Source organism: Prionailurus viverrinus, chromosome A1 (assembly GCF_022837055.1).
Source record: "Prionailurus viverrinus isolate Anna chromosome A1, UM_Priviv_1.0, whole genome shotgun sequence".
Lineage (NCBI taxonomy): Eukaryota > Metazoa > Chordata > Mammalia > Carnivora > Felidae > Prionailurus > Prionailurus viverrinus.
Window position 1 is genome coordinate 36,340,740 of NC_062561.1, and position 22,466 is coordinate 36,363,205.

General features: G+C 38.8%; 1 protein-coding gene across 2 annotated transcripts in view; it reads right to left on the reverse strand.

Moving 5' to 3' along the window:
* Nucleotides 1–22,466, reverse strand: part of DIAPH3 (diaphanous related formin 3) — a 504,348-nt gene that overhangs the window by 468,589 nt on the left and 13,293 nt on the right. For both annotated transcript variants that reach the window (XM_047871375.1, XM_047871365.1), the window contains exon 2: nt 9,128–9,160. In XM_047871375.1, the coding sequence (XP_047727331.1) occupies nt 9,128–9,160 (33 nt within the window). The remainder of the gene's footprint in view (nt 1–9,127; nt 9,161–22,466) is intronic.

Sequence of the window (22,466 nt, forward strand, 5' to 3'; positions counted from 1 at the left end):
TATACACATAAAGGAAATATAAGTTAGCTCTGTAGATAAATAGCACACTTTTTACAAGACATAGACCTGTACTACCCATAAAACAAAAGTTTCCTGAGAACACCAACAATTGTTTTCTACTTGCCTACCTGGCACTTCCATCTGGGATCCATTGAGTTGGTATCCAGGGAGTAAAATTATCAGAGTAAAAAATTACTACAACTCAGGGCACCTGGGTGGCTCAGTCAGTTAAGCGTCCGATTTTCACTCAGGCCATGATCTCATGGTTCGTGAGTTCAAGCCCCACATCAGGCTCTGTGCTGACAGCTCAGAGCTTAGAGCCTGCTTCAGACTCTGTCTCCTTCTCTCTCTGCCCCTCTTCCTCTCATGCTCACTCGCTCTCTCTCTCAAAAATAAATAAATATTTTTTTAAAATTACTACAAATCCTACAACTCCTGCCAGCCTATATTCCAACTTGTCCTTCAAAAGTAGCTGAAAGGTCCCCTTCTCTACCAAGTCTTCTCCCAACCTCAAAGATGACCTTACAACTCCACTGGACTTTATACACAGTGCAATGGGCCTAGAACAGTATTAGTATACCTATACAACTGTAAACTGTATACACATCTGTTTCTTCACTGTTCCCAATGGCAGAACAGTCATATTGATCTTTATATTCCTATAACAGTACTAACCACTCAAATGCTTAATGAATGAATGGATAAAAGGATGAATAAACAAGTCTGCACACCCCACTACATCTTAGTCTGTTCAACTCTGAGAGCTCTTGATCTAATTCCCAAGTTTCTACTGATTTGAGGAGGAGCTCTCTAAACTATCCCATAAATATTTAAAGATTCTAAGACATTACTTAAGTGTTACTACTGAAAACCTAAGTACAGGAAGCTCTAATTAACTCATATTAATGGGCTCAGAAAGGCCCACCTGACTTAGTGAATAATTTAAGCTTAGAGAACTTGCTCTGATGTATTTTACCACATACATTCAATTGCCCCAGTCCATGCTGGTTTATCTACTTAACACAGAAGAGTTTATTTTGAATATATAGCTTCAAAGAAAAACTGGAAAACCTCACACTTGTTGTATTATCATTCATGGTTTTTAAACTTACCAAGGAAAACAGAAGTTCATAAAAGTGCAAAATGAACTTCAATCATAGTACAGAAAGTTTTATGTCTTATTAGACCAATAAGAAAAAAAATAATTGTTAAGCTCTTTTTTTAAAGTTGATGATGTATGTTCTATTGACTTTCAAGTCAGGAACATAAATAAAGTGATTCTTTTCTTTCCTAAGTACAATGTCTAATTTGGCACATATCCCACAAGGGATATCACATCTAGGTAGGTCCAGGAGTAGCCTGCAGGTAGACAAAACCTGGTTCCCTCAAGTGTATCTATCTGGGGAACTCATCTTTGAGTGAACCAGTCTCACAGATAACACCCAGGAATGTGCTAGAGTCAAACAGCAGCATTCACATCAAGCAAGGCACAAGGTCCACAGAGAACAATGAAAGTTTCTCATAGCACTCATCAGAACCCACACTCAGGTAGTATCTTCAATGGCTCTAAGACCTCATTCCTGGTGGCAAAATTTGAGGGGAACCAAGAAAGCCTATACTTATACCTGGGAGCAGATTGCAGTTGCCATATCTGTAAAGTGGTTTGCAACCAGAGTTTCTCCATGTCCTTTGTAATTAAAAAAACAAAAACAAAAACAAAACAAAGAAAAAAAAAAACAGACTCCTATCCTTTACCTGTTGACATCTCTCAGTCACAAATGACTACTCCTTCAGCATAAATGTTTCTCAGTTTTGTTTACTGGAAATACTAAAACTACCTCATTTCTTACAGAAAACTTCTTAGAGATGTCTTTATAATTCTCAGGATTAAGGTAAGTGACTAGGATACAATTTTCCCTTGTCAATTTAATTTAGAGATCTCAGGCACCTGTGTGGCTCAGTTGGTTGATCACCCGACTCTTGACTCATGAGGTCATGACCTCACGGTTCCTGTGTTCAAGCCCTATGTGGGGCTCTGCGCTGGGAGTGCAGGGCCTGCTTGGGATTCTCTCTCTGTATCTCCCCCCGTCTCCAGTTAAGTCTCCCTCAAAATAAATAAACTGAAAAAAATAAAAAAATAAAAAAGCTTAAAAAAAATTTTTTTTAAATAAAGGTCAGAGGTTTCATATAGATGCCTCCAGAGGAAAAGCAGGGAACAAGAAATATACTTTTAGATTTTATATTGGCACTCTCAGAGGAGAAAGGGATAGTACTTAAGTGGCAATGTAACTCTCTTGGTAAAGACCACATTCTCTGGAATCAGTCTGCCATAGTTTTTCTGGCTGCCTCATGACATTGAACAAGTTACATAATCTCTTTTGCCTTAGTTTTTCCATCTTTAAAAATGGGAATAAACTGGCACTTGGGTGGCTCAGTCAGTTAAATGTCCGACTTCAGCTCAGGTCTGATTTCCCAGTTCGTGAGTTCGAGCCACGCATCGGGCTCTGTGCTTACAGCTCAGAGCCTGGAGCCTGCTTTGGATTCTGTGTCTCCCTCTCTCTCTGCCCCTCCCCTCCCTCACGCTCTCTCTCTCCTTCAAAAATAAACAAACATTAAAAAAAAATTAAAAAGAAAAAGAAAATGTAAGGTTTAATTTGGGGCATGAACAGTTTCAAGTATAGGTGAGACATCCATACAAAAGTATTCAGTAGGCCAATAGAGTAATAGATCTCAACTTAAAGAAAAGGTCATAGACAAAGACATGGACTAAGGTCATCACCCCAGTCCAGCACTATACACAGGAGAGCAGGGGCCTCAGTAAAGAAACCTGATAAATGACAATAGTTTAAGATAAGCAAAGGAAAACCACACAAAACAAAAAAGGAAAGGTCATGGGGATATGAAATCGATAAAGTTTGTGTCCCAGAGGCCAAGAAGTATTTGTTCAAAAAGGAAGGCAATAACTGTATCAAGTATAGCCAATCAATCTAGTCAATTTCCAAAGACTACAACTTAATATTACTGGGGATATAAGTAGTTATTTCATAATGATGAAAGATTTACTACAATCCCAAATGTATATGCAATTAATTCCAGAGCTTTAAAATATATGGAGCAAAACTGATAGAACTGATCAGAGAAATAAAATATCCAGAATTATACTTGGAGACTTCCACACTTCTCTCTCAATAATTGTTAGAACAAGCAGAAAAATCAAGAAAATAGGATATGAATAATACTGTCAGCCAATGTGACTTCTTTTTAGATCAATCTAACACAAGCAAAATGCACATGTAACATTCACAAAGATAGACCACATTCTGGGACAGAAAGCAAGATCAGCAAACTGAATTATGATTGAAGTCACACAAAGCATGATCCCTGGCCACAAGGAAATTAAGTTACAATTCAGTAATAAGAGAGTTCAGGAAAATCCCCAAATATTTAAAAGTTAAACATAGACCTAAATAACCAATGGGTTAAAGAAGAAATCAACAGGAAAATTGGGAAATTTCTGAACATTCAGAAAATGACACAGCTAAAGTAGCACTCAGAGGAAAATTGATAGTGTAATTGTTTTTATATTAGAAAACAAAGGCCTCAAATCAATTAGGTAAGTTTCCACTTACTTAAGAAACCATAAAAAGGTTAAGGCAAAAGATTAAAATATATATATATCAAGAAGTTAATGAAACCAAAAGCTGGTTCTTTGAAAAGATCAATCAAATTGACAAACCTCTACCCAGACTAATCAGGGGGGAAAAAAACAGAAGACAAGTTGTTTATCAGGATTAGAAAGGGAAAAATCAATACAGATCCTATATCTAACAGGATAAGGAAATATCATAAATTCCTAATTCAAGAACATAGATATGAAAAAATTACTTGAAAGGCCAAGGCTCACTCAAGAGTAATTTGGCCCTGTATCTAGTAATAGACATTACAAGGAATGGCAAATAAGCATAATAAAAGACGCTTAACATCATTTGTCGTTAGGGGAAACAGTCAGTTTCTCATAAAGTTAATCATAGTTACCACATAATTCCCCTTCCAAAATGAAACCATACCCCCAAAAACTGTACTCAAAGGTTCACAGCTTTATTCAATCACCAAAAACTGGAAACCCAAACTGTTGAATATATAAACTATAAGTATTACCAAACAATGGCATACTATTCAGTAATAAAAACAACGAATTCTGATACACTAGAGGGGGTCTCAAAAGCACAATGCTAAGAAGCCAGACACAAAGGCACTATACTAAGTGATTCCACTTATATGAAATCCTAGAAACGGAGTTATATGGTACAAAAAGCTGACGCATGTCTCCCAAGAGCCAGGATAGGCGGAAGAAATTGACTACAAACGGCACAAAATCTTTTGGGGTGATGGAAAGCTTTTATATCATGATCATAGTGTATACATGATTGTATACGTTTGTCAAAATTCATCAAATTGCATCCATAAAATTGGTATATTATGTTAAATGTAAATCTTTCCTCAAAAAAAAAAAAAAAATCTTGTTACTAACTATACCACTAATGCTGTGAATGCATAGTTCACCAAGCATTTTGGCATTATTTTTCCCTTGTAAAGTTCTATAACCAGGGACACCAAGGCCCAACAGTTAAATACGCAAAGTCACACTGCTAGCAAGTGGCAGCAACTAGAAAGAGTCCTCAGATCTCTCTGTGAGTGTCTGCTCTTCATTTTATGATCTGAGCTCTTTCTAGTTGCTGTACAGGCCAAGGTCTCTTTTTAAGCTACAGTCATGAACCACATGTGGGACAAGGAACCAATGTAGTGGACTGGATCCGCCCCCCTTCCCACCCTCTTTTTTTGTTGTTGTTTTGTTTTGGTGATTTTTGTTTGTTTGGGGGGTTTTTTTGGGTTTGTTTGTTTGTTTTTAATGAAAGGAGAGGAGTAAAAAGCAATAGAAGGGAGTGGAAAGGAAAAGATCAGAGTTCGTTGAGCTTAGAAACATTAAATATTAGTTCATAAAACGGTTTCAGTGGAGAGAATTTGTATGTGTATTTGAACTGGGCTACAAAATGAAACATACTTCTTAGTATATATGCTGGGTCCTATAGTCAAGAAAGTCTGAAAATCCTTGCTGTAGGCTAAACCAGAGATTACAACAGTAATACTGGCTACCAGGGGGAGAAAAGAGTAGACAGAGAGGATCAGTAGGAGCATTGCACTTAAGACAAAAGGTTCTGAGGGACAAGGGAGACAATAACCAAGTCAAAAACAACTTCTAAACCACAAAAACACTCCGTGGACACGGTCATGGAGAATTCAGTATTGTGTCAACCATATTCAATTTCTTCCAGTTGACCTATTCCAACCAGCCTCCCTTCGCTGCTCTTGTCTCAACCTTTTTGCCTCTACAAAAAAAAGCGTTCTTTTCAACCCAGGTACAGACAAAGGATGGTTGTAAACTAAGTGACTTTTTCACCTCGGACCACACTTTACATGGCATGAATGAGCAGGAATTTGTAGAATGAACACTGTTTAAAGTATATCAACTCTGTCTCAACACTAGAGCAATACTTCCTTCAACCAGACAGCGTCCTATGAAATTCTGATTATAACTCAGAAAATAACCTTGAAACGTGAAGTACTTCTGTAGGCCTTTAACAAGCAATTTAAAGGGATGGGTGTTTAACACGAATGCTTCCCAGAATGTTGCAACTTCATGTTTCTAAAATACTGTTATTCAGATCTGTGACTGCAGCAGACGCCATTGTTATGGCGCCTTCTCTCAAGTTCTACCAAAAAAAAAAAAAAAAAAAAGCTATTCTCACATTAAGAAGCTCTGAACTGAAAACACACATACCATACACGTTGTTGTCGGGGTAGCAACCTTTAATTAGAAAACATATTGCTAACACACATCAAATCATCAGTGGCCAATGCTTCTCTGAGCTCTAACTCACCAAAAATCATTTATAGAGCCCCCGAAATATACAGCTATGCTTTCCTCCCTCAAAGCTCTGCATCAATCTGTGACATGGCCTGTAAGGCTCAACTGCAAACCTGTCACGTCACCCCCGCTGTCTGTGCACTGGGACATATTTTTAAGAGGGGTTAACAAGGAACAGAAATGAATGCAGCAGTTCAACACACTTCAGTGAAACTCACCAAAACTCTATGAGGAAAGTAGAAAAGGTATAATTAGTCCTGCTTTACAAGTAAGTGAACAATCAGATAATTGATTTGCCAAGGTCAAAGAGCTAAGAAGAGGTGAGGTTCTGTCTTTCAACAAGAGTCTTCCGATTCCTAATCCAATGCTCTTTCCATGGTGCGTCAATCAATGAGTTAGGTTTACTTTTCAGTGTGTCTTGTTCAAAATAGCCAGGCTTTTTCTCTAAGCTCCACAGCAATGGACCCAGCTGCCTGAACTAGATTGCCTGCTTGATCCCTCCCTGGTCTTAAGCCCTAGCCTACTCAAGAGCCAGGCTAAAGCACAAGATCAGAAGCGATCAGGGAGAGCTGGGGAGACTGTAGTTCAGTTAATCAAAAGGGAAAAGGTCAAGGAGGAATCTAGAACAAACAGTCATACATCCCTCTAAGGTAAAGGCAGAGGCAAGGCAATGGTCAGTGATCCAGGCAGGTGGTCACAAAGACTAACAGCAGGTCCTTGTCAAAGCCCCCCCCCCCTTTTTTGTATATAAAACTCTTTTACTCTGTGCAAAGGCAAGGGTCCATCTCTGAGAAGCCTGACCAGGACCAAGCCATCCCCAGATCCAAAGGCAAGTAATCAAAAGTGATGATTCACTCTTTTCATTCCTTCAACAAAAAATTTATAAAAATGCTTAACATAATACCAGACAACATACCAACATGCTGTCTCTTCCTTGAAGATGTTTAAACTGGTGAGAAAGTCCTACAATGATATACTGCTTTGATAAAAATGGCAGTATGGTAACTCCCCAAAAGTTCTGACCTTACCCCACCCAATTACAAGGAATAGGGGAGAGGAGGAATGGAGGCAGGATGGAGAGAGAAGACTGAAGTCTTCACTGGCAGGAATCCTTTTGTTAATGTAAGATCAGAGCAAGATAGCTTCTAGAATGACTTGGTGAAGCCAATCTGTAGCAGGACTCTGTTTCTAGAACTTAGGGTAGAGACTGTGGGTGACAATGTACAACGTCAATCATAACGAAGCAAAGATCAGTAGCTCAATAAAGAGGAAGAGGGGTGCCTGGGTGGCTCAGTTGGTTGAGCTACCAACTTTGGCTCAGGTCCTGATCTCACAGTTTGTGAGTTTGAGCCCCGTGTCAGGCTCTGTGCTGACAGCTCAGAGCCTGGAGCCTGCTTCGGATTCTGTGTCTCCTCCCTTCTCTGCCCCTCCCCTGCTCATGCTCATGCTCTGTCTCTCTCTCTCTCTCTCAATAATAAATAAACATTAAAAAAAATTTTTTAAATAAAAAAAGAAAAAAAAAAAGAAAGAAGGAAGAAAAAGATGTGTAGTGCCCATAAAATATGAACAAATCTCAAAGGTCCCAGAATAGCATTCAGCAATAGAAAGGAACCAAGTAGTGATACAGGCTACAACAAAGACCTTGAAGCCATTCTGCGAAATGAAAAAATTCAGTCACAAAAGACCATTTATCACAGGACTCCATTCATAGGAAATATCCAGAAGTGGACATCTATGGAGCAAGTAAACTAGCCATTCCCTAAGTCTGGTGGAGTTGGGGGTAAATGGTGAGTGACTGCTTTTAAGTAGGAGGTTTCCCTTTCGGTGATGGAAATGTTCTAAAATTGATTGTGGCAATGGCTGTACAACTCTGAACATACTAAAAACCATTCAGTTGTACATTTTAGATGGGTAAATTGTAGGCTATATGAACTATATTTTAATAAGGCTATTCTAAATCTACCATTGTATATTCTTATAGATGTTCAAACATAAAAATTACAGATGGTTTTATTATCAATCATAAGAAGGCATTTGAAGGCTGAGTTAGCATAGTACATGTTTGGGTTTGGAGCTTTGTGGAACGAGATTCAAGCCACAGACACCCAACTTTCCAGCTGTACATACTTGGGCAAACCATGTACTTAACGTAGTTGACCCTCAGTGCAACTGAGTGCTAAGAGGAAGTCAACTCTACCTTGCATGATAAGAAATAACATGTTCTCTGTGTAAGTGTTCCGTATCACTACAATTTTCTAAATACCATTATCTGAAAAATCTTATCCAGGAAAGCTTACATGAACAACCCTTGTTTTAGATATTATCCAGAGGAATAAAACAGAACATTCTAATTGAATTTTTCCATCCTGCATGTCATGATCTAGATCTCATTTCTCTTTGCCTGTCCACTTTACCCAAGTACCCAAGATGGTACATTGGATAATGGGTGCGCTAGACATTTTTTAAGTGTTTACCATGTTCTACGCATTGTTTCATATTACATTAAGGTGAATTTGAATTCGGAACCAGATCAATACAGCACTGTGCTTTGTCCTATCATGCTTACATATTTTTTTTCACATTATTGTTTATTTCAGCCTTACTACTGTTGTTATTCCCTTACCGTTAGCCAAGAGTTACATTCAAAAATCTATTTCTCAGAAATATGTACTCGAATATACAACAATCTGTAATGGTGCTATAAAGTGTTAATTTCTTATAAGCAAGCCTATTGTTTTCAACATGCAGAACAAATAGGAAAGCATGCCTGGTTCCCCCATTTTTGAGCATTTTTTTTAATACACGCATGACATCTTAGTCTGGTTTACTTTGTAGCAACTACATATTTCAGAAAAGCTGAATGTCTTTAGGTGTTTTTTCTTTTTTACCTCTTTTTTAAGTGTGCAATTCATCCCCAAAGAATGAGATGGATTTGAATGATTCAAAGTTGACTAACAATTTGTAATTAAACAATTTTTTTAAATTAGCCCATCAACGAGTTACTAGTTCCTTTTACTATTTAAAAGCAAAAACTGTCATGCATTTTACCAATTCTGCCTCTTATTTTAGCACTATAAAAAAACAGTTGGTTTCCAAAACATGCAGATTTTTAGCAGTTTCAAAGGTGTTAGCCCAGCACGCCATCAACATTACATGGTTAGTTAAGATTCACAACAAAAGAAGTGTTGAGTATAACCTTACCATATCATCCGTCAGTGTCCTAATATTTAAATGCTGCAAATGAAAGAAACCAATCATATCAGTAATTTATAACAGCTTTTATTTTAGTTAATAGAATACGTTTAAAAATTCTACAATGCTAAGTTGAATGTAATTAAACTACTGACAGTCCAATAAAAATGAATTATACAGCGTTTTAATCACTTTCTCAAGAAGATGGACAAAAGGTACCCTGAATGTGGTAGTTTCAAACATTTCCTAAGATTTCTTAGACTTGCAGACCTCACAAAGTAGAAACTTAACTGTGGCACAATAAATCCATTTTCCTGAAAAACAGTATTAGTTACCATTAAGTATATGGACTTAGAACACAATGGATATGGAGACTTAAATGTGAAAAAAAAATCTGAATCATAAGACAGTGAAACTTTAAATGTACCATTAGCATGCAGCATAGTAGATAATGAAGTACTTTGCTGGCTTAATTAACTTAAACAATTCTAGTAACGAGGAGAGTACTGGAATGACTATTTGCATCTCTAACATCAGTTTGATTTATCACCAGCGGTGACAGTAGACACTTTTCAATTTCATTGCTAGCTTCTTTGAGAACCCTTTTGCTGATTTCCCTGCTAGACAAACATAAGGCCACTTTAGAAAGTGAATAAATTAGTTTCTTACAAAGTGGTTCAAAAGAAAAAGCAGCTAGGTTGGGGGTGGGGGGGGAACCAAAAATCTAACTTTTCTAAATTCCGGAGTCAGGCAAGATTTTGTATTCAAGTAGCTAGAATCCATTTTCAATTCTCCCTCATCTTATTCGGTAGCAGTGGACCTTTTAAAAGGGCAGAGAAAGGGTCAAGTGCATTCCTAAATAGATCAGATTTTGGAAGTATAGAAAAACACGTGTTAGCATTCATCATATAACAGCCTGAGTGGCACTAGTTAAATTCAACGTTGACACAATGAAATTTGTCATTCTGGAATGACAGAATGGAATTCCAGTTTGTATACTGGAATACACCTGTATGCTCATCAGTCTATCTCAGTGAGGATCCAGATTAAAAAGGGGTACAGAGCAAATCACTATCCCAGATTCTCTTCTCTTTGACTAAGACATTCCTTCCAAGGGCAGAGGATACACTAATGGGAGGGGCCCAAAATCAGCTTTGTGTATAACAAAGCTGAATAACTGACCATAGTACTAGCCACACCACCAGGCTCTAGCCTAAATTCCTTGTTACACTGGGAAGGAAGGGATGGGAATGAATTAATAGATTTAGTATTTAATTCTGGGTTAGAATTTGCCTTTAGAATTACCTTTGGCCCCTGAAAATAACAAGCAAGCACACAAGTCCTTAAGAGTGGGAGTAATCCTGGGCAGAACTATAAAATTTCTGAGGCACTGGGAGCCACAGTCTCATCCCAGAGACCATTACTAGAATTAAACTCCATTCCACCTGGCTCTCAAGTTAGCAGAAAAAGCAGCCGTGGAAAGGCTGGGTAGGATACTGTTCCCTCTAACTGCCTGCTACATGTGTGCTTTCCTGCCAATTTCCTGTCAACAGAGATTTCCCGCCCACTGAATGTGGTTAACCACATCTCTATTCTTCAGAGATACCACCCCAATCACAAGGCACATCTCACCTGAAAGGGGTCATTTTGAGTTCCTCTCACAAGAGGAATGCAGTCAACTACCAACACAATAGCATCCTGGGTAGCCTAATGCTTAAAAAATAAGGCCAAAGAGAAAGGTTCCAGCTGAAATCCTATTCAGAAAAGTACACCACAGTCAAGAGAAAACACCTTCCTACACCAATGAAATATTCCCAAATACCAGTTTGACTTGCCTGAGGAAAATGCTATAAAAGCCATGCCAAGAGAATGAAAATAGACAATTTTAAGAGAAATATGAGCAGATCCCATGTAAGATTCATGGTCTAAAGACTGCATAAAAGCTATGGAAAGTACAGCACCATACAGGAAAAGCAGAGGATGTAGGTTACAGGATGCAAAATACAGGAGATGTAAATAGCCAAAAACACTATTTTTTGCATAACATCAAAGGCCTAAAGCTGCACAGCCTTTTAGAGTTGAACTCATAATTTTCAGAATAGAACAGTCATCCTTGTGTAGGAACAAGACACATAAGATCCATTTTTTTTTTTTTTGTCTTAACTTTTTTATATCCTTGAACTCTCTCACTGAGGATCTAGTTTTTTGGTATTTGGTTGTTTTGTTTTTTTTGTTTTTTTTTTTTTTTTTTGAGAGAGAGAGAAAGAGAGAGAAAGCAGGGTAGAGGGGCAGAGAACAAGAAAGAGAATCTTAAGTGAGCTCCTCCATCCTCAGCACGCAGCCCAACACAGGGCTCGATCCCACGATCCTGGGATCATGACCTCAGCCAAAATCAAGAGTTGGACACAATTGACTGAGCCACCCAGGCACGCCAGGATCTAGCTTCTAAAAGGACTCAGTCTGTGAAATGCTTTAAAAACTATGGAGGCACTATCTATATTATACATAACCTTTCACAAGAAAAAAACGTGTGATGAATTACTACAGAATTATAATTCAGAGGTAACTTACAAGGAAAAGGAAGAAACTCAAAGGGATCCAAGTGCAGGAAGTTTAACAGTCAGAGAGAAAGGCAAGAAGGTAAGGTCAAGTTCATTATTCCTTCTCCTCTGGAAAACACTTGCCTATCGATTCTCACCACTATCCACACCAGGATCCAAAGAAGCCAGTAGGGCAGGACCTGTGTCAAGGACCATGTCAAGAACCCATGACAGGGCTGCAGAGTGACTAACAGTAAGCAGCTAGAAAACGGATCAAAAAATTTTGCTTTCTATATCCCAACAGTGAAGCCAGAATAAGTTTCACTTCAAGATTGAGCTTTCAGAAAATAGAAATTACATATTTGTTTGCATGCATACAAACTGAAAGAGACTACTAAAGACTTGTTAGTATTTAAACTTTTTAATAGATCTAAGCATGAGTAACTTCCCCTAAAAACTGAAATGCCCAATCCCAGTCTACTTCAAACAGAACTGAAAGTAGAAATTAACACTAAAGTCTTATTTTAACAATGTGAAGTTATTAGCAAGTGGCACCCTTTTGTAGGATGCGTGAAAGTTATTATTAATTCAAGTTTACTGTGAAGTGGATGTCATGTCAAGGCCCTACCTGTTTAGATGACACACTTCTCAAAAGTGGAAGGGGTAGGGAGAGAGGAAATGATGGACATAACACCCTCAGATAATTCTGTGGGGTTTCAGCCTTCGTATAGTAGATAAAAAACGACAAGGTGACATCCGTACTCAAAAACAGTAAAGAACTTTATTATAAAAAGCTATTATTTTTATACTGCTACTTGAGGTACTATTTATATGTCTGGTTGGCCGCGACCCTTAAAAAATGCAGTATTTGCTTTATAGCTACCAGCAATGCTCTTTACTCATTCTTCTGGTTGGGGAAAACAAGAACTATACCCATCAATCTGGCTCAAGAGTAGCATTTGAAGATATCCATACCAAGAAGGAAGTGGAAACATAAAATGGACTATTAAATGGAGGCAAATAGGAACACTTTAAAAATAACCCAATAACAACTTTTAGGATTCCATTTGTACCTACACACACACACACACACACACACACACACACACACACACACAAATTGAAACCATACCGTCTCAGACATATTAAAACATACCTAATGTGATTTTGTGACTTTGTGACCTTTAGTCACAGCATCTGGTCAATGATTGTATAGGTATTGTTAATGCTTTGCAGCATGGATAAAATCAAACTGGTGATAATACCAAAATAGTTCTAGACACAGAACCATTAGTAATTGGTTAAGGTGTGGTATTAAAACGCATCAGAGCTCCCTTCCCAAGACAAAAACCTCATTTTTCTTCCTACGTTGTTCAATTTAATTCTATTTTCTCCCTAAAAAGTAAGGAACGGCTCATATAGATAGGCAACAATGTTTTCTGCTAATGACAGTTCCTAAGATGAATGGTCAAGAGGATCACTCTGGAATTGAAAAGAAAAAGTCTTTATAGTTGTTTTTTTTTTTTTGGATCCTATGTTCTTTTGAAGAAAAAAAAAAAAGGTAGAAACACAGAACGTAGGTTGCTGTATTCACATTTAAGCAAGGCATCAAAACCTTTATTGAAGACCTTACATGCTGCCAAAAAATAGATCTAGAGCTTTCAAAGCACTCTGTGAAATGCTGTAAATATCAAGGGGTATGAAGGAATGGTCCTTCCCCCAACCAACTTAGTTTACAAGGAAGTAACAAAGACACCAGATCAACTGTGTAATACAAAACAACATACAAACCCAAGGTCCACGTACAGTTTAAAAAAGGTTCCAAGCTGTAGCTTGAGACTTTTAGCAAATTTTATATTTTCATTGGTTAGCACATCGGAACTAGCTGGGAGCAAAGGATCTGTCCATTCATGTCATTAGGTACAGCCACCACCAACTAACTGTCAAGTTAACAAGCACTAATCACTGTCAAAGCCAAGTACATGCTAATCTTTAAAAATAATTTTTAGCTGTTGCAATCTAATTTAATTTACATCCTTTAACTAGGTCATTATGAGTAGCCACTAACAAGAACACCTCTAAGAGCAAAGCCTCTGAATGCACTTGACTCAGACCCAATTTTCATAAACTAGACCCTCTAAGCCACCTAGTTTCCAGCTTGTTAGTGTGCACTAGAAACACACCAAGATTTTCTTTGTAAAAGATGACAAGGTCTCAGCTTCTCAAGATTCTGATTCAGCAGGTCTACGGTGGGGCTTAGGAACCCACACGCGTAAGGGGCCCGAGGGCAATGCTGTAGCCCTCCCAGGACCATGTGAGAAACCCTACTCCACACCCCACCAGCCATGAAACACTTCCTCAGCCTGAACCCATTCGAATCTCAGGACATGCAGCTCACTTTAAAACCGGTGTCCCTGAAACAAGCTAAATGAAGGGTACAGCTAAGAAGTACAAGAAATTTTCAAAGTGAGAAACCCTAAGCTGGTACAATTGGGACAGGTTTTACTGCCATGTAGTGACAGGCACCAATTAGTACTGCTGTAAGAGAATTCAACACTCCATGGTGTGCAGGATGAATTATTACATCATTTATTCAAAGGCTTAGTTTATCTCTAAAGCTACAATAATTCACCCTCATAAGCATAGATTTAGTGAAGTATCAAAGCTTGCTCGTTAGATCAACCATGACATGACACTATCTGCTTGTCAAAATAAGACACAACAAAGTTAGACCCAAAAGGAAAAAAGGATTAGTCTTCTTTTAATCATAAGATGCGGATAAGGTTATGGTAAAGCATTGCTCACACCAGTTTCAAATTCCAGATTCTTCCTTCCCACCAACACCTACTTTATCCTAACGGCATTTCTGGTCCACACACCTTTGTTTGTTTTAATGTCAATGCCAATTGTAAAGACCGCAGAAATGTAAAGCATTATTACTAACCATGACACTAACCACACCTACAGAGCCTAAGGTTCATTTCCCAGGCGACTACACAACATACCTAGATGTGACAACATTCAAGGGCTCCAAAAATAATACTGAAGCTTCATAGCACCAAGGACAAGGGTAGAGCTGGCTCTTTGATAATGTCAAGAAAAGCTTTTAAGTTGACTGGCTCTTCATGTGGTCATATTTTTAGACTAAGGTGGAGACAAGTGAGAGATGTTAGGAACAGGTAAGAATGAGTAAGAGCTCTCCAGCTTCTTTTAATCTGTTCATCTATTCAAAACCATAACCCTGCCTACCTCAGAAACACACACACCTGGCCATTGTCCCAGGCTTCTCTCATCCACCCAAAATTCCAACCTCCCTTCTCCATAATTCCTTCTTTGGGAAAGCAGAATCACGGAGGAACATTAGCTTTCAGGAGGAGACATCATTCTACCATCCACAGAAGTGAAAAAAAATCATTTCTAAGACAAGTTTTCAAAAAGGATCAAAAGGCAGCAACAGAACTGCTAGAAAACCACCACCTCTCTAGAAAAACCAATTAAATTGTTACCTGGCCCTCTCTCCTAGAGGACACATCACAGGGGCAGGGCACCTAACAAACCTTTTTTTTATTCTAACAGAACTCCAATGTTCTTTTTCCTTCAATAAATTCCTTCAACATGGAGGTAAAATTAAAGGGAAACCAGAATGGCTAATTCTAGTAAAAGAGCTTTAATACCTATTTTAAGATGTTTTCTTCAGCTGTTCAAGTTCTTGTCACCTCTATTACCAGCTCAAAACCTCCTCTGCAGCGGGTCCAGGAACAAACAATTCAAATACCTGAACCTCTCTACAAGTAGATTTAGTCCTAGGACACCAGAATTGAAGACCTTTTTCATCATCTGGAGAAGGCTAGAAAGTATTTCAAATATTCGCTGGAGGAAGAGTGAAAATGGTCCCAGAGCTTCCAGAATTACCTTGAAGCTTATTCAAACTACTGGGTTATTTCTGAGCATGATTCAGTCTCCTAGAGGTCTTGTCCAAGGCACAAATGTAGAGTGAATATTCCTGGAGCTAATACACCACCTTGCAAGGAGGATTTTGTTTTACATTCTGGTATCACCACAAGGAAATTAAATTTGGTTGAACCTTTTTAGAGAACAATTTGGTGACACAAACCCTATGTTCACATTACTTAAACTAGAATTACTAGGTTTTATTACTAAATTAATTACATCTAGAATCTAGAGTTAGGAAATAAATCCAGAGGTTTATACACAAATACTTACCTACAGAGTTTATCTTAAATAGCTAAAATCGTAATCAACCTAAAATTTCCCAGAATATGGGAAAGACTAAATAACTACAGTCCTGCCATACGGACTACAATGACATGTGAAAATGCTTACAATACAATGTTACATGAAAAACAAAAGTCACATTTAAAATTGCCTATCTGTGGGGCACCTGGGTGACATAGTTGGTTGAGCACCTGACTCTTGGTTTCAGTTCAGGTTAAGATCTCACGGTTCGTGGGTTCAAGCTCCCCAACAGGCTCCACACTAACAGCACAGAGCCTGCTTTGGATTCTCTCTCCCTTTGACCCTCCCTGCTCTCACTCTAAATAAATAAATAGATAGATAAAAACAGAATTGCATGTGATATAATTCCATTAACATTCTTATAGAAAAATATAAGTCAGGAAACATTTTTATTTTAATATAACCAGATTGTGGGGTTTGGAGCAATTTCCCCCCCCCACATTTTCCTGTATTTTCCCAGTTGTCTAGAATAGGCTTATTTATTTTATGATGACAAAAGCTTTTTACTTTAGTATGGACAGTACTTTTCACATCAAGCAGAATATATAGATAAGTTCCTTTTCAAATAATAATGTAGTAAAAAAAGAAAATCTAAAAAATCTAATGCCATAAACACAGACTTTGTTAGGCTAGTTTTTTTTTTATGCATATTTTCAAATATGTCAGAATACATTAAGGGCATTATTCATTTGTTTTGTAATTCACATATATAAATTAACCAATTTCAAAAAGCTCCTTGGTCTCGTGAATTATTGATGTTGTCACCTGCTAGAGACTTAATTCCAAGAAAAATATACGAATCACTACATCACAAGCACAAATCCTTTTGACACAAATTCAATTTCTGTGGCAATAATATATTGACTTAGCTTTATTTTTCTATTTTATGACACTTATTAATGGCAGAGATAAAAGAAGTCTATCATTTTTCTTTATTGTAAATGTAAATGATCTCATGCTATGTTGAGAATGTTAAGGTAAATACCACTCACCTGATAACTTTTTAATGCAAATGCGGACAGGATACCAAAATAAAATAGAACTTAAGATTTTAAGTGAAACCTAATCTCATACGCCTAACTTTTCTACTGCACGATTAGACTGCCAACATGTGCAAGACACTACGTGGAACATAAAGAGGACTCAGTCCCTGGCTTTAGAAGCTTAAAGCCAAAAAAAGCAGCAAGACGATAACCACAATACAAGACGCTGAGAGGTGTTCAGTGGTGACTGGAAGGAAAGGCAGTCTGTACTTGGTAATTATACAGCTTAAATACATGCTATTAACATGCAAACATAGGCACGTTCAGAGACTAAGGTCAAATAAATCTTCAGCCATGATTCAGGTAAAACTTGTAACGCAAAAAATTACTTTTCTTTCAGCATAACGGATTCCTAAGGCGTTCATTCAACAAATGCTTATTAAACATTACTGTGTTCTTGGCAAGAGGGTACACTAGTTAAGAAAACAAGGATTCCTGTCCTAAAGGAACTTTCCTTCTATTGAGGAAGAGACGGTAATAACAATAAGTAAGTTACAGAAGGTGTTAAAAGGTAACACTTGTTAGGCTAACATGAAAAGCCGTGCAAGGCGGGAGGGAGGGTTTGCAGGTTGGGGGAGCCAGGGCTTGCATAGGCCTGAGAAAGCGGCGTTGGAGCGGAGCTGAAAGTGGACTAAGGAGATAGCGATGTGGACCCGGAGGAAAGAATTCAGAGAAAAAGAGCAGCCCTCTAGAAGGAGCACGTCTAGAGTGCTCAAGCAACACGGAACCAGCATAGCTACAGCCTCTGACTCTTAGATACTGCCTTGCGTTATCCAGGCAGAAGCTAACAGCCAGGATTCTAGAAGCAAACCCACCTGGATTGTAATCCAGCTCAGATACTGATCAGCTGTGTGACCCTGGGCACTTCAACTCCCTAAGCCTCAGTTTCCTTATCTGTACCAGGAGAATAGGAAGCATCTGTGCTTCTAGGCTTGTTAAGAGCCTTCACTGAAAGGCTACATCAAGTACACAATGCGCTATACCTGGTGGTGAGGAGGCTTTAATAAATGTTAGTCCCCTTCCTTCCCACTAACACCCCCACCAGCGTCATCTTGGTTTAGGTCTCCATCATTCCAACTCAAGGCCACATCCAATAGTCTCCTCCCTCTGGGCCCTGAAATCATCCTCTAATCCACTTAAATCCATTTATAACTGACATAAATGTGTGTGTGTCCCCTCCCCAAACTGGGCACAGGCTCCTGAGTGCAGGGATTTTTTATCACGGTCATTTCACCAGCAGGTCTATTTGCCGGTGTTGGTCATACTGGGCCATTCACTTTTCAGTTGTGGAGGCCTCTCACGTGTTGTCATTTCTCTTTGGGGCTGAGAACTCAAGCAGTGGCAGCTTCCCAATGTCATGTCCAGAGCCAGCATGTTGCCTGGGCCTCAGGACACTAACAGCTAGATGGGATGAATGAGATGTGAGGTCAGCAGCCACACCGAGTAGGTATGGCACAGATAAACCTATAGTAAAGGTGGGTCACCCTTCATTATCATCAGGAAACGAGCCCACACCTTTCTCCATCCAAAGCTCTTTTGTTTACAATTCCTTTGGGTCAATGATCATTGTTTGCAGTTTGTGTTCATGTCTTTCATTTTCTTTTTTTTTTTTTTTTTTTTTTTTTTAACGTGCAGGGACCTTTTTTCTCTCATCTTTGAACCTCTAGACCTAGTACAGGAAACATTTTAGGTCAGTTATTTTCAACCTGACTACAAAAGAGAATCACCTGGAGAGAATCACCTCAAGAGTTTTTGTTTTCTTTTCCAGAGTAATATTCCAAACCAATTGAATCAGAATACCCAAAGGCAGGGCCTGTGGTAAGTAGCTGTAAAGCTCCCCCAGGTGACTTTAATGTGCAACCAGGGTTAAAAACCACTAACTTGGGCAAACTCTTCTGAGCTCTGTCTTCTGGTGCCAAGACTATCATCAAGGAGTCTCCAAAGACACACAGGTGTAGATATGGTAGATACTTGTGGGTTTTTCTGCCTCATGCACAGCATCCCTTCTCTATGTCGCAGTAGACATTGTTCTTTGTGAGCCAGCCCTGACCACAGATGTTAGCAGAGCTCAACACTTAAATCCAGGCACAGCCAATCAAATCCTCACTCTATGAGAAAACTGGATTGGGGATTCAGAGGTGAGAATGAGGATCTGTCCCTGCATGAGCCAAGAGCATGTATACCTGGAATTGTGAGGCTCTGAGCCTGGCTGTGTGGAGACCAAAGCAGCAGAAGTTGTGCCCTGCAGAGATACAACAATGAAACAAATGCCTAGTGAGAAGCAAACTAAAGCTGTATGACTCCAGGAAAGAGAGAATGAGAGAAGCTGCCAGCTTTCAGTCCTAGGGTTCAAATCCTTGTGAGGACCAGCTACACTTACGGTGCTTCACCCAAGAATATACCCTTCTGTATCTTTACAACTGCCCTTTCCAATTCCAAGCTAGACATTGCATGGGGTTCTGTTTCATTAAGCCAAAAAAAAAAAAAAAAAAAAAAGGCTTTAACTGAGAAACCAGGACTCCCTAAGAACCCCATATAATATAGCCCACCCCATCATTACTACCACCACTGACTGAGCACTCTTCAAAATGATCAATATACCCTCAGGGGTAGTAATTATGGGGATAATTAGCCACTATCCCCATCTTGGAGATCAGAAAATTAGGAGTTACAGAAGTGATTTGCCAGAGTGAAATGTGGCCGGGCTGGAAATGGAACCTTGGTCACGATGACTCCAAAACCCAGACTCGTTCCCCAACCCTTTTCTCAGTGCCCACCCCCCGCAACAACAGGACAGCTGCTGGTATCAGCTCGAGGGAGGAGGGCTTGACGTGGAAATGAAGCAGTTTCTGAAGCACAGATATTTAAAAATGAAATGTGAACGAGAAAAATGAGCATAATTCCAAGTGGATGATTATTAAGTGTTATAACACCACCAACAAAATGCTATCTTAAAAGTTCAGGTGGATGACGGGGCTCCTGATTGGCTTGGTCGGTTGGGCGTCGGACTTCAGCTCGGGTCATGATCTCACAGCTCGTGAGTTCGAGCCCCACGTCGGGCTCTGTGCTGACAGCTCAGAGCCTGGAGCCTGCTTCGGATTCTGTGTCTCCCTCTCTCTCTGCCCCTAGCCCACTCGCATTCTGTCTCTGTCTCTCTCAAAAATAAACATTAAAAAAAAATTTTTTTTTTAATTTCAGGTGGATGAGTATAAGGAGCTGAGAGCAAGGGATTGTAATTTCTTTAAACTGACTAACACGAACAAGAATGTCTATTTTGTGAGGGAGTTTCCCCCTTTAGGTCCTAAAGTTGCTCTCTGAAGTGTATAATAGAGATTGAGTGAATAGAGTTTTTTTATTATTATTATTATTATTTCTAACACGTAGAATTTAAGCTGTAGGATGTACTACAACCCTTATAAACCATGCCCTCCCAACTCAGACTAAAACATAAACCACAAAAATATCCACATCCAAAAACAAAAACAAAAACAGATCCACATCAAAAATTACAGGGTAATAGCTAATCAAAGAAAATTAAGGGTTTTTTTAATGTTTCTTTGAGAGAGAAAGAGTGAGCAGGGGAAGGGGAAAGAGAGAAAGAGAGAGAGAAAGAGAGAGAGAGAGAGAGAGAGAGAGAGAGAGAGAATATCTCAAGCAGACTCCCCACTCAGTGTAGAGTCTGATGGGGTTGGGGGGGGGGGGGGGGGGTGAGTTCGATCCCACGAACCACTAGATCATGACCTGAGCCAATCTCAAGAGTTGGATGCTTTACTGACTGAGTCGCCCAGGTGCCCCAGAATATTAGGTTTTTTTAATTACTGATGAAGTTTGAGCTCTTTATAATAACTAAATCACTACTAAGTTTTCTTGCATTAATTTGATTACTACTTTTTGTACTATTCTCTAAATTGTTTTGTCAATGAAAATGAGCCCAAAGGATGATTTTCATATTACAAAGTTAACTCTGAAAAACAAAAAAAGAGCACATTCCCAACTGTTACATGCAGTCCTAGTGTTATGCATAAAAGGTAGGTCATTTTACATTTCTTTTAGAAATATTAACCAAGCTGAATCTAGTTAGCATCTAAGCTAACCAGACAATATGCTACACCTGGCACAGAAAGACCTATAAAACACGGCACCTGCCCTGAAGGAGGATACAATCCAGTAGGCTGTAGAGAAAAAAAATAAATAAATAAAGAGCCTGAGTCACTTATTTCCCCTTTCTGGTAATTCAGAAAATAATTTCACAAAAGCAACTGTCCTACAAGGGCTACACATACTAAAATACACAGGTTCCTCATCTTAATGCTTTTCTTTGCACTTATCCAAAGGCATCTAGAAAGGTAAATCCTTGAATGATACAGAGCAGCCCAATACAGCACCAAAATTTGCACTGTGTCATATCACCACACAGTGAAATTCCAGCACATAGCATTCTATGTCACAAGTTAGAGTTTGAACACACCAATTTCTGCAGGCAAGCCACAGGCTCAAGCAACTACAGCCTAAACTGCCCTTGGCAATCTTCTAGCAGTGCCAAAATTCAACACCCTCTACCAAGAGCCCTAGGATATTTGTAAAGAACTTCTAAAAGTACGTCATTTCATGACAAGAACCCCATAATTCAAGCACACCAATAAAACAAGTCAACAAGGATTATGGGGAGCCATGAGAAGGCACCCAATGATCCTAACAACTTAGTGCAAATTATCAAGGACTGCAGATCTTGCAAAGGTGTGAAGTAACCCTCCCCTATTTTTCTCTTCTGTTTGAAATATAATTGACATGTAACGTGTCAATGTAAGGTATACGAAGTGTTGATTTCATACACTTAAATATTGCAATGATTACTGCCGTGGCGTTAGCTAATACCTCTATCACAGCACATAATTGTCACTTATTTTTTGTACTGAAAACATTTAAGTCTCTTAGCAATTTGGGGGTATATAATACAGTATTGTTGACTGTAATCACTAAACGGTGCATTAAAGATCTAGAACTTACGTTTTACTTGGAAATTTGTAGTCTTTAACCTCTCCCCAATTCCCCCATCCTTCCCAATTCCTGGCCCCTGGTAACCACCATTCCTCTTTCTGTTTGTACAAGTGTGGCTTTTTTAGAGGCTACATTCTAAGTGTTATCATAGACTATCTGTCTTTCTCTTTCCAGCTTATCTCCCTAAGCATAATGTCATCAAAGTCCATCCATGCTGTCACAAAAAGTAGGATTTCCTTCTTTCTCGTGGCTGAAAAATATTCCAGTGTGTGTGTATATATATACTGCATCTTCTTTTATCCATTCATTTGTTAACACTTAGATTGCTTCCATATCTTGGCTATCGTGAATAATGCTACCATAAACATGGGAGTGAAGATATCTCTTTGAGATCTTGATTTCATTTCCTTTGGATATATATCCTGTGGGACTGCTGAATTATATAGTCCTATTTACAATTTGTTGAGGAGTCTCCACAATGTTTTCCATCGTGGCGGCTCCAATTTACAG